The 12,432-nt window shown below is 44.2% G+C and overlaps 1 protein-coding gene across 1 annotated transcript in view; it reads right to left on the bottom strand.

Moving 5' to 3' along the window:
* Positions 1-1,009: 1,009 nt before the first annotated feature.
* RUNX3 (RUNX family transcription factor 3) overlaps positions 1,010-12,432 on the bottom strand; it is a 208,156-nt gene continuing 196,733 nt past the window's right edge. The window contains exon 7 of the mRNA XM_034413491.3: positions 1,010-8,663. Within this exon, the coding sequence (XP_034269382.2) occupies positions 8,140-8,663 (524 nt within the window). The 3' untranslated portion in view covers positions 1,010-8,139. The remainder of the gene's footprint in view (positions 8,664-12,432) is intronic.

Genomic DNA, 12,432 nt, shown 5'->3' with positions numbered 1-12,432 from the left:
AGAATGTTTACCTGCACAGCTAGCTTTTCCAAAAACATCCTTTGGGGGGGGGGGAAAAACCCTGGAAAGCTTGTGACAAAACAGTATGTAGAGCTAGCACACAGCAAGAAACAAAACGAATCGCCATGCTTCAAAACTACTGTACCTTCAATCTAAGGACAATATATGAGATTGGCTGCTTTGGAGTCCCGTGGAGTCCTTCGTGCTCTCTAAGCTTGGTTTTTGGGTAATGAATCATTATTCAACTACCGTGTTTCCCCGAAAATAAGACCCTGTCATATCAGTTGGTGCCTTCCGCCATGCCCTTAAAACTTTATTTTTTCATCAAGCCGGGCTGGCTTAACATATTTTTAAATTTGTAATTTGTAATTGGTTTGTCATTTTAAACTGGGGCCAAATTAATATATATTCCTTTAATTGTTCTTAATGTTTGTATTGTATGTTTTTATCTGGCTGTACACCGCCCTGAGTCCCTTGGGAGAAGGTGTGGTATATAAATTTGAAATAAAATTAAAAAAATAAATAAAATGTATTTTTTTGAACCCTGACATAAGCTCTTGGCCTTATTGCCATGTGCTCAAAAGCCCGATTGGGCTTATTATCAGGGGATGTCTTATTTTGGGGGAAACAGGGTAGGTAAGTTCATCAGAATGCCCTTCTAGCACCAATGATGTTACCTAGTTGCAGGGATGTGTAATTCAGCAGGTTCTGGAGAACCGGTAGCGGAAATTTTGAGTAGTTCGAAGAACTGGCAAATATCACCTCTGGCTGGCCCCAGAGTGGGGTGGGAATGGAGATTTCGCAATGTCCTTCCCCCAGGAGTGAGTGGGGAGGGAATGGGGATTTTGCAGTATCCTTCCCCTGCCATGGCCACCAAGCCACACCCACCAAGCCACACCACGCCCACCAAGCCACACCCACAGAACCGGTATTAAAAAAATTTGAAACCCACCACTGGTGCAGGTGGAAAACAGAGGATGTTCTGCAAGGCAAGGCAAGAAGCAACGTATTCAGTCAATAACCATTTATTTATTCCACATGGTAAGGCATCAAAATGATTACACGTAACAGTTAGCAATCATGTATATTTGCTTTAAAAACATGGAACTTTTAGCTCCCCCCCCCTCTAAGAAAGAGAAACAAGGTTGATGGCTCTACTATGGCTTCCTTGCAGACTGACCTCCCAATCTACCACCAGTTAAGGAGGAGATGCTTTCTTCCTGCTGTGGTTTTGGGAAGCTGATGCATCTGACCCTGTTTGTAGGGGGCAAGAAGCTTCCATAGGGCACATCCTGAAGGGGCAAGAGAAGCAACGTTCACCTCTTCCAACGTTCAGAAAGTAATGGGTTGCCCCCGGTTCGGACCAGTTCTATAGAACCGGTAGTAAAACTGGCGGGAGGCTCCGCCCACCGACCATGATGTCATCAGGAAGCTTCTGAGCATGTGCAGAAGCATGCACGAGCGCGGCCCCGTTGCGAACCGGTAGTAAAGGTAAGTAGAACCCAACCCTGGTTCAGAAGTGCTTTGCGTCTCATCAGCAAACTTTGGGTTAGGACTCTTGGAGTTTTTGGTGGGATCTGGGTCTCCGCCCAACCCCAGCTTGCAAATGCTACATGTTTGAAAGACAAAACGGTGGGAAGAGAGGAGCATTACAATTCAAAATAAAGGTATCACCAAGTAGGACTGGTTAATGGTGCAGGCTCTCACCTTTTAAATATTATTAACATATTTTTAAAGATATTAATAATTGAAATTAGCTTCAGAACAGCAAAAGGAAGGAAGGGAACACAAATGCTCTAATTTTTCCTTGTGTTAAACACAATCTATCTACATCCTGCAAGGCTTTTTTTTCCCTCTCCCCCTCACCAATCGCCATTCTGTTTAAAATTAGAAAACAAAACAAAACAAAAGCTACTTCCACGCACAAAAATTCTAAGCAGATTTAGGAACTGGGATCCTTCAACAACAACAACAATATTTTTAAAAAGATTTATATTATTTTAACAAATAAAGACCCGAAAGTAAATTTTTTTTTTTTTTTAGTTAAATACTCCATGAGCCAAAGAATCTTTGGTACAAGCTATTGTGCATCTTTTTCTTTCTTTCTTTTTTTTTAAAAAAAGCATACGATAGTGCAAAGCATCAACAATAACATCAACAAAGAAACCTGGGCCAAATATTGGACCAGTTGCATAAAAGAGATACAGGTGTTTTTCACATCTGGGGACAACAGTCTGCTATAAACCTGAACCTTCAGCTGCAAGTTACAAATAGCAAGAAATTACAATAGGTACACAGTTTCTTTCAAATTTCTCTGCCTCTTTCAATATCCTATAAATACATTTTTGGAGAACAGACTAAAGATACTCTGCTCATTTGAGAACATGTTCACTACCATGTTTCTGGCCTTCACTCCCCACAGCGCTTTAACTAAGATCTGGGGTTTCTACAAGGCTAAATGCATCCCTGAGTATAGAGCCACCATGTCCCTTTTGCCCCAATCAGAATTTGAAACCAACCCCAATTTTGCTTGTTGGAAAGCATGGGTGCAGAGCATACCCCCTCGGTCTTAGATCAGTGTTTCTCAAATTTGGCAACTTTAAGACATGTGGACTTCGATTCCCAGAATTCCCCAGCCAGCATGAATGGACTTCAACTCCCAGAATTCCCCAGTCAACAAAGATGGACCAACTTCTAAAATTCCCCAGCCAGTAAAGATGGACTTCAACTCCCAGAATTCCCCAGCCAGCATGAATGGATTTTAACTCCCAGAATTCCCCAGCCAGCAAAGATGGACCAACTCCTAGAATTCCCCAGCCAACATGGACTTCAATTCCCAGAATTCCCCAGCCAGCGATCTATTGCTAAAGTTGAGAAAGACTGTCTTAGCTAAACCATGGATCTCAGTTAAAGCAAAGGAGAGGACCAGATCTAGGAGAATCTTTTCAGTTTCCTGGGTGTTCCAAACAAGCTCTCAGATATGGATGTGAATGAAGGACCCAAAACGATTTTGAACGATCCACTCACGGTTGTTTCAAGGCTAAAACAGGGGGAATTCAGATGTGACACACTTGCCAATTTTTGTCACAGGTCTGCTATCGGCAGATCCCATAGGATCACCTTGACCACCAGGCATCCTTTAGATCTGCTGGACTTGATCCTCATGTTTTTTTTTTTTATTCGAAAGGGACTCTGGCTCAGAATTTTGGTAGTTTACCAATTAAACACTTGGAGGAGGGCTTCAGATGGCAAAATCCAGAGGAAGCTCCACTTAATAAAGGTTATTTGGTGTCATGCAGGTTTAAGGTTACACCTAAGGACAAATATGTAATACCTGATTCTCCCCCTTCCTCCTTTTTTTTCAAAAGAATACAATCTAGTTGTTACTCAGATTCTGACTCCAACCTTAGGCAAAACACACCGGTTTTTTTTTTTTTATTAGACTGAAAACAACAGTAAGGAAGAACAGAGCAGGTTTATTTAAATCATGACCAAAGCTAGAGATTAATTTTGGGTGGTGCGCTAGAATTAAAAAAAAACAAACAAAAAAACAGCCAAGTATTTCCTGTCTTCCTCTCCCACCCAAGAACTCTGTGCTGTCTGTGTGTGTATGTATGTAAGCGATATTTCCTTTTTGAGCTGTGTAAGATGCTGCAATGGGATCAGTTCAGTGGTGGGATTCAGCCAGTTCGCACCTATTTGGGAGAACCGGTTGTTAACTTTCTAAGCAGTTCAGAGAACCAGTTGTTGGAAGAAATCTTATTTTGTGTTTTTTCCCACTTTACAGGGCTAATCCTGTAAGGAAGGCAGGAAGGAAACATTCTGGTGGTGTTTCTAGCCTAATCTTTATTGCCCTGCTTACAGAAACTGCCTCTCTTGTTTAGCCCTTATTACATTGTAACAGTAAGATGAAGTGCCCATCGATGTCAATGACATTGAGTTGGCCACACCCACATGGTCACATGACCACCGAGCCACGCCTACCCAGCTGGTCATTAGGGCAGAGAACCGGTTGTTAAATTATCTGAATCCCACCACTGGATGAGTTACAGACCTTGCATTGACTAAACAGTAGCAAAAGCTCTCTGAACACCCTCCAAGGATTTATTTATTTATTTATTTATTTTATTTATTTATTAAATTTATATGCCGCCCCTCTCCGGAGATGCCTTTAAAAAGAGAACGAGCCAAATATTCACACAACTAATATAGCCGGGGTGCCAAGAATATCCTTCTGCAGGAAATGCCTTGCCTGGCTTAGTCTCTGGACAAGATGCTGAACTTGGGGTCTTAGATAACTTAACCTGGTCAAGCTATGGTCCTAATTCATGAAAGGACTAAATTTGGGTCTGAGCTGCAGTGTGTACGAATGTCAGCAGAATGCCAGAAAGGGCATTCTTTTCCCCTGGCGTGAGTAAGAGCATCTGGGCGAGGTTACCAAGTGTTATCTTTTTCCTTTGGTTGCACAAGGTATCTTGATGTCTGTGAGACAGAAAAAGGTCTTGGAAATGAGACTGTCTCTGTCTCATTAGGAATGGTGGAGACCAGCCACCGTTACTTGTACACACAGAAGGAGCCGGGAGTAGGGATGTGGGCAATGAGACACTTGGTTAGCACCAAAAACTTCCTTCCGCATTCAGAAACTAGAGGGCTGTTCTCGCTGGAGTAAGTGCAAAAAGCTACGAGCCAACCAGAAATCTCGTCCGTGTTTAGCTCTGCTCGCTTATAGACAAAGCTGTTATGTATCAACTCAGGCCTCACTCTCTAAGCTTCTTGTCTGCTGTGATAGCGATCACCAATGACTCATCCAACATTGCTCAGCTTGGTTCCTGAATTAAAACGTCTTCTTGCATCAGAACCATACATTCACCACATGACCTGCATTCACACAGCCACAAAATCCCTAATCAAGATGAACGCTAACGCAACTTCGCGAAGGCAGCTCATTTTTAACGTGAAGCAGGAGAGCTTAAAGTGAGCGAGATCTTCCTTTGCCAGAAGCTTTCAAACCATACCTCGATGGTTGTCTCCGCAGATCGCCTCATGGGTTCTCCACTAAGCTGGGGTTAGATTACCCCACTTCCAACTTTAAGACACTATGATTCAGCGTTTGGGCAAAAAACTGCATATACAGGTAATCCTCGACTTACGACCACAATTGATCCCAGAATTTATGTTGCTTAAGTGAGACATTTGTTAAGTGAGTTTTTGCCCCATTTTACGGCTTTTCTTGCCACATCTGTTAAACTGCACCACTGCAGTTATTAAATCAGAACATGGTGGTTCAGTGAATCGGTCTTCCCCATTGACTTTGCTTGTCAGGAGGTCGCAAAAGGGGATTATGTGACACATACCCCCCCCAGGACACTGCAACCGTCATAAATATGAACCAGTTGCCAAGCGTCCAAATGTAAATCACATGACCAGGGGGATGCTGTAACGGTCATAAGTGGAACGGTAACGGAATGGTCACCAAATGAACTGTTATAAGTAGAGGATTACCTGTAAATAGGTCATTTTTTAAAATTTTCTCACTGTTATTGGAATTCCATCTAGATCAGGGGTCTCCAACCTTGGCAACTTTAAGACCTGTGGACTTCAACTCCCAGAAACAGGTCTTAAAGTTGCCAAGGTTGGAGACCCCTGATTTAGATGGCCTTATGCGGAGAAGACAAAAGGCTGGACTTGAAACAATCAAAACACATGTTCTCCTCCTAAACTGCTAGTCATCCATGTGCCGTTGGATTGAAAGGGGCCCAGCGTTACAAAACTGATGGGGAACTTTTCTGCCTGATCAAGAAACTCGGGCCAATTTCGATTCCTAACCACAAGGAGTAGATCAGTGATGGCTAACCTTTTTGCCATTGCGTGCCAAAAGTGGGGGAAGCGGGGGGAGGGGGTGTTGGGCACACACATGCTCACACCCATAATTCTATGCGCCCCACCCCCACGCATGTGTGCGCGACCCCCCCATGCTTCCCCCGCTTTTGGCATGTGATGGCATAGTGGGCCAGGTAGGCCCATTTTTCGCCCTCCCCAGGCTCCAGAGCCTTTCTAGGAGCCTGGGGAGGGCGAAAACTATCTTCCCCACCCCCGCAGAGGCCCTCCAGAGGCCGGAAACAGCCTGTTTGCTGACTTCCAGTGGGCCCAGAAGGCCCCAAAATCAGCTGACTGGTGTGCGCATGTGCACCACAGCTGAGATCGTGTGCCCACCATGCAGGCACACTTACTTTGATTTCAGAACCAACTAATTGCTGGATTTACACACATTCACAGAACAAATGAATCCAAGGGGTTGTGTTCACCCAACACGTGAAGCTGTGCATACAACCCCCCGCCCCCCCCAAACCGCCCAAGATTAAAATATTCCAGCTTTCTGCACTGTGCAATTTGAAGCTGCTAGGTTTGTAAGTGATCTGTTCAAGTTGGTTGTGTGAACCCACGAGTGAGTTAGTAGAAGATTTGTTTTCCTCCTTAAGAGCAGCTTTGATAGGAAAAGGAAAGGGGCTCTAGCTAGCCTTCTCCCTGCTGGACAGTTCTTCGCTATTCAGGTCTTTTGTAGAAGAGGCTGATATCTGGAGTCCCCCCCTCCAATACTTATCTCAGCTGGTTGAGATTTATTTTCTCGGCAAGAAGCAGATTTATGGCTGTGGTTGGAGAAGCCCCTATCCATGGGGAACAAATTCATAAGTAGCTAGAGCGAAAGGGAAAGAATGGATCCACTCTCCGTCTCTGGGACAGATGGCCATGATCATCCCAGCTTGTTGGGTCCTGACAGGGGAGATTGTCTCTTTGTCTGCTCATGACTTTTTTTTTTTTTTATTTGATTTATATGCCGCCCTTCTCCGGAGACTCAGGGCGGCTTACAATGCGTTAAGCAATAGCCTTCATACTTTTGTATATTTATACAAAGTCAGCTTATTGCCCCCACAAACTGGGTCCTCAATTTACCTACCTTAGAAAGGATGGAAGGCTGAGTCAACCTTGAGCCTGGCGAGATTCGAACTTATTTTAATTGCAGACAGCTGGTGTTAAATTACAGTGCCTTTGTCTGCAGAGCTATCCAGGCTCCTGGAGACTCCAGACTTCTCATCTGGCCATCTTTACCTGGGGATATCAGAATGAGGGTTAAAAAACAAAAGCCACCTCAACATCTGAATGGGAACAAGTGGGACATCCAAAATGCTTCAGCTCAAATTCAGAAAGAGCATTCTGACCCAAGTCCCAGGGAAGGAAATCACAGTTGTGTATTTTTTCATGGGACTGAAATAGCAGAATTTTTTCACGTGTTCTGTGGATAGGATCCGTTGGATTCACATTCTGCCACCAAACTTTGTCTCCTGCCCTGATCAATTTTGCTCTTACGTCCTCTTAGAGAGGAGAAAGTGTGTGCAGTGCAAAACAGGGAAACATTCTGATCCTAACTCCAGCCTGACCTGGATTCATAGACCTCTGTCATTAGCTCCATTCTTCGAGGGACTAATATCAAGAACCGTTGATTCGTCATGCATTCATTCATCCATCCATCCATCCATTCATTTGAAACACTGCTTGGCCTTTGAGATGATTGCCAAGGACAACCTTCTCTAACCAGGTGCTCTCTGGATGTGTTTGGATTACACCTCCCATAATCTCCAAGCTGGCTGGGGATACTGGAAGGTATTATCTGACCTATCTGGGAGACACCAAGTTGGACAGGCTGAACCAAAGAGTTTTTTGTGTTTGGCCATTTTGCTACAACAGAGTAGAGTATTTCTTTTCTACCCATTCTTTTGCCTGTTCTGAACGCAACAGACAGTCTTTCGTGGCCGAGAGCCACCAAGGCGTTTGCAGGTAACAACTCCAAGTAGTCCCAATCCATCTGGATGTCCCAAATTGGGGAAAGGCTGCCGAAGGCCATTTGTCAAGAAGAGCCTATGAAGATTTGTTTTGAAATGTATCCAAATTCATGCTATCTCTAGCCTTCCTGTGTTTGTTTCATTTCTTATTATCTTGTTTTGGACAAGGACGATCTCATTTGGGATGCCAAGGCCACTTTGGGGATGGAGTGGACAGGATTGCCAGTTGCAGCTCTTTTTGGTTCTTTTCTCCTTTGAACCACCAATTTGTGAAGAACATGGCTTGACCTTCAGTGCTTTTTCAATATGGCCTCCAGACAGCTTCGTCCATCCTCCCGGTTGTTGTCATGGTTGTCGGTGAGTTACTATGGCTACCATCTGCTTCCACACCATCAGCTTGACTGGTGAGACTGGGGTTGAGCAAGTTGTTTCCTGCCGCGGCACTCGGACAAGATGGCAGCATCCGGGTTGGTGAGCGCTCTCCACCTGCCACCATGGAGAACTGGTACGACCCGGAGGAGGCACCGTAGTACAAGTGGTAAGGGGAGGGATTGGTCTGGAAGGGTCCACTCTGGTTTTGGGTGGAGCTGGGGTACGGTGGGGGAAGGTAGGTGTGGTGGAACCTAGTGGCCGTTGGCATGCTGGTCATACTGAGACCACCGATTCCTGTGGCGGATGGCGTCGCTGTGTAAGGGAAGGCTGCAGGCATGGCCCCAGGGTAATGCATTCTTGGGTCTGGAAACCGGGTCTCGGTGAGGCCTGGTAGAGCAGAGAAGGACCGGTCAAACTGCCGTGGGTCGGAGAACGGACTGAGTTCAGAGGTTCCTAATTTTGGAAAGAGAGAAGGGGAGAGAGAACAGGAGAAGCTGTTATTTTGGATTTATTTTTATTTATTTATTTTGTCAAGCATGTATTTGGCTCTGCAACCCAACAAGACAGACACAGACTTCAGAGGATCATTAGAACTGCAGAAAAAACAATGGCTACCAACCTGCCTTCCATGGAGGACCTGTATACTGCACGAGTCAAAAAGAGGGCTGGGAAAATATTTACAGACCCCTCGCATCCTGGACATAAATTGCTTCAACTTCAAAACAACGCTATAGAGTACGGCACACCAGAACAACTAGACACAAGAACAGTTTTTTCCCCAAGAAAGTTCGTAAAATGGGGCAAAAACTCACTTAACAAATGTCTCACTTAGCAACAGAAATTTTGGGCTCAATTGTGTCGTAAGTCGAGGACTACCTGTGCTTGTAATAATGAATCCCAAAGGGCTTTTCAGGTTTTTAAAAATACTTTTGTGTATGGGGATAATCGGTGGCTGGTTCCTCCAAATTTATCCAAATAAATTCTGAAAATCCTTTCCATCTAGGCCGGTGTTTCTCAACCTTGGCAACCTGAAGATGCGTGGACTTCAACACCCAGAATTCCCCAGCCAGCTCCGGGAGTTGAAGTCCACACATCTTCAGGTGGCCAAGGTTGAGAAACACTGATCTAGGCTGATGGTTGAATTCCTCAAAGGAACTGTAAAATGCAACTGAAATTGTTTTCTTCTTCTCTTGATTTTGCTTCTCTAGTTCCAACATTGTCACTGCAATTTTTCAAATCAATCTATGATCTGGAGTGGTTTTTATAAATTGTACTGCAAGTTTTAACCCTGTTCATCATTTTACGTCATTAATCCCAGGCACTTCCAGATAGATTATTAAAGTCAACAGACCAATTCTCTGACTAGACACAAGGAATTTTCCAATATTTCCATGTAAAAGAAATATCTTAAGTAAGCAAGGAAATAAATAATCCAGATCCAAGATGTTTTGTTTTGGGTTTTTTGTTTTTTTTTTTGTCTGCCCTTGGAGATGCTTGGAACCCAATCAAAGATTTTTCTACACGTTCTACCATACTATTACAGACTCTTCCTTCAACCTTAACCCATTTTTCCCTCCCTCTTTCCTTCTGTCTCTTCTACGGTAGGCAGAAAATGAGATTTAACCAATTATTTGGAGACATTTGGAAATCCAGCTATGGCTCTGAAGAAAATTACTTCTTGTTTGGCCCTTGGGTCTTTTAAAACATTTTTTTTTTAAAGCAAAAATGAAACGAAAATTAGATCTCAAATGGAGGCTTGGGAAGAAAGTCTTAATGTGTTGCGCCCAACACGTTCCAACAATTATTTTCCTCAGAGGCAAAAAACAAAACAAAAAACCCCCCCAGTGCTTCGTATCTCAGGTACTCGGGCAACCGTTCACCTGGATCCCAGCCGACGGTATAATTTTCGTTTCCCGTTTCCCCTGAAAACATTCCTTCCCTGTAGTAAGCAGCAGTTTCAGATCGTTTCCTAGCTAAGCTCAGTTGGTGGGATTCATGTAATTTAACAACCGGTTCTCTGCCCTAATGATTTCTTCCAACAACCAGTTTGCCAAACTGCTCAGAGAGTGAACAACCAGTTCTCCCAAACTGGTGCGAACTGGCTGAATCCCAGCACTGGCTAAGCTGCCCACCTTTGCTGCACACCTACTTGTGCCCAACTCTGCTCATTCTCGCCTCTTCAGTCCTGCTCCAAGCCCAAAGCGTGCCTGAGAGTTTGCGCTGATTCATTCATGTTCTCGCTGGATTGTGCCAACGTATTCTAGGCGACACTGGCTGTGAGAACTTCAGAAGATGAATATCTTGAGATAAACGGCAGGCAGGCGCCATGCGCTACCCAGCCACTCCGAATGGAGCAGAGGGGAGGGCTCACCTTCCTTCATTATGTTTCACATGGCCATAAATAATATTCCACAAAGAGCAAATTCAAACGAAAAGCTCAGTGCTTAGGGCGCATTTCCCCTTTTCTCGTCCTCTCTAATGCATCCCCCCCCCAAAAAAGTTTCTGGAGTTGAGAGGCCAGATTTTATGGGTTGGAGCTTGCCAGGCTTGGCACGGGGCTGCCCATTGAGAATATAAAAGCAACAGTGGAAATCCGCTAATTACTAGCAGCTTGCGATGCATAACAAAGCAAAGGGAGGCGAGTTATGCAAAATGCCGAAAGTACACCTCTCTCCTCTATGGGTTTGAAAAAAAAAATAGAAAAGGAAAACGGGGCTCCAAGCAGCTCTCCTTCTCAGAATTGCCAAAGTAATTTACAAGTTAGAGCGTAGCCTTTTATTTGTTTTATTTCGCTGCTGGTGAAAAATTCCTACACAATCCCCCTAAATTCTCACATTTGTTATCGTTGCAGGCCTGTAACACCGAAGTAAGGCGTTTGTAAGGAAAGCCGAAGTAAGATTGTAAAATCATGACGTTTCACACGCAAGTACTTCACGGAATGACCAAGTTGCTAGTCCTTACTGTAGTTACTAAGCACTAACTAACCCTGAGTTGCTGCTGTTGGACTGGCCGCACAACATGCTGGGTTCCTGCGACATAGTGGGGTCAACAGACGTGGACTTTGGCCAACTTCTACAGTGGCTTCTATTATGTAATTGCAGATGTCATCTTGACTATTTTGATATTCAGGTAGTCCTCGACTTATAACATTTCATTTAGTGACTGTTCAAAGCAGTGGTGGGTTGCTCCCGGTTCTGTCTGGTTCTTGCGAACCAGTAGTAAAAGCAGCGGGAAGCTCCGCCCACCCACCCGGACGTCATAATTGATGATCTGCGCATGTGCAGAAGCGTGCGGGCGCGAGTGAAGCAAGAACACGCATGCACTCCCGTTGCAAACTGGTAGTAAAGGTAAATAGAATCCATCCCTGGTTCAAAGTTACAATGGCACTGAGAAAAAGTGATTTATGACTGCTTTTCATAGTTATGACCTTTGCAGTATCCCCATGATCATGTGATGAAAATTGAGATGCTTGGCAACTGGTTCATATTTATGACCGTTGCCGTGTCCTGAGGTCACCTGATCCCCTTTTGCGACGTTTTGACAAACAAAGTCAATGGAGGAGCCAGATTCATTTAACAACTGTCTTACTAACTTATTAACTGCCGTGATTCACTCAAGAAATGTGGCAAGAAAGGTCATAAAATGGGACCAAACTCACTTAACAAATGTCTCACTTAACAAAGAAATTTTGGTCGTAAGCCCAGGTCTACGTGCATCTACCTGCACTATGTATAGTTTAGCAAGCAGTCCAAACAAGGCCATCATGGCTAAGTCATCCATCCAATCAGAGTTGAAGAAGCTTCTTGGATGGGAAGCGAAACATCTTCAAGGAAAAACCAGAAAGTCCAGTTGCCTCTTGAAAAAGCACCTTTGGGACAACCGTGACCTGAATGACCGAGAATCTCCATAGACACCAAGTCAGGGGTGAAATGTAAAATTTGTTACTACCGGTTCAGTGGGCGTGGCTTGGTGGGGGGGGTGTAATGTGACTGGGTGGGCGTGGCCAACTTTTTTTTTTTAAAACTTTTCAAAGCATTTTTTTGAATGCTTTGAAAAGCCTCTGACGATCAGGCAACTCAGCTGGGATTGTCGGAGACTTTTCAAAGCATTTTTTTTACCTCTTCGGCCAAGAGGTTGCAGAAAAAAATGCTTTGAAAAGTCTCTGACGATCCCAGCTGAGCCACGCAATCATCAGAGCCTTTTTTTCCTAACTTTTACAAGC

Source organism: Pantherophis guttatus, chromosome 10, assembly GCF_059756535.1.
Source record: "Pantherophis guttatus breed Tessera chromosome 10, ASM5975653v1, whole genome shotgun sequence".
NCBI lineage: Eukaryota > Metazoa > Chordata > Lepidosauria > Squamata > Colubridae > Pantherophis > Pantherophis guttatus.
The sequence above is the reverse complement of the archived record's forward strand: the minus strand, read 5'-3'. Positions and strand labels throughout refer to the sequence as shown.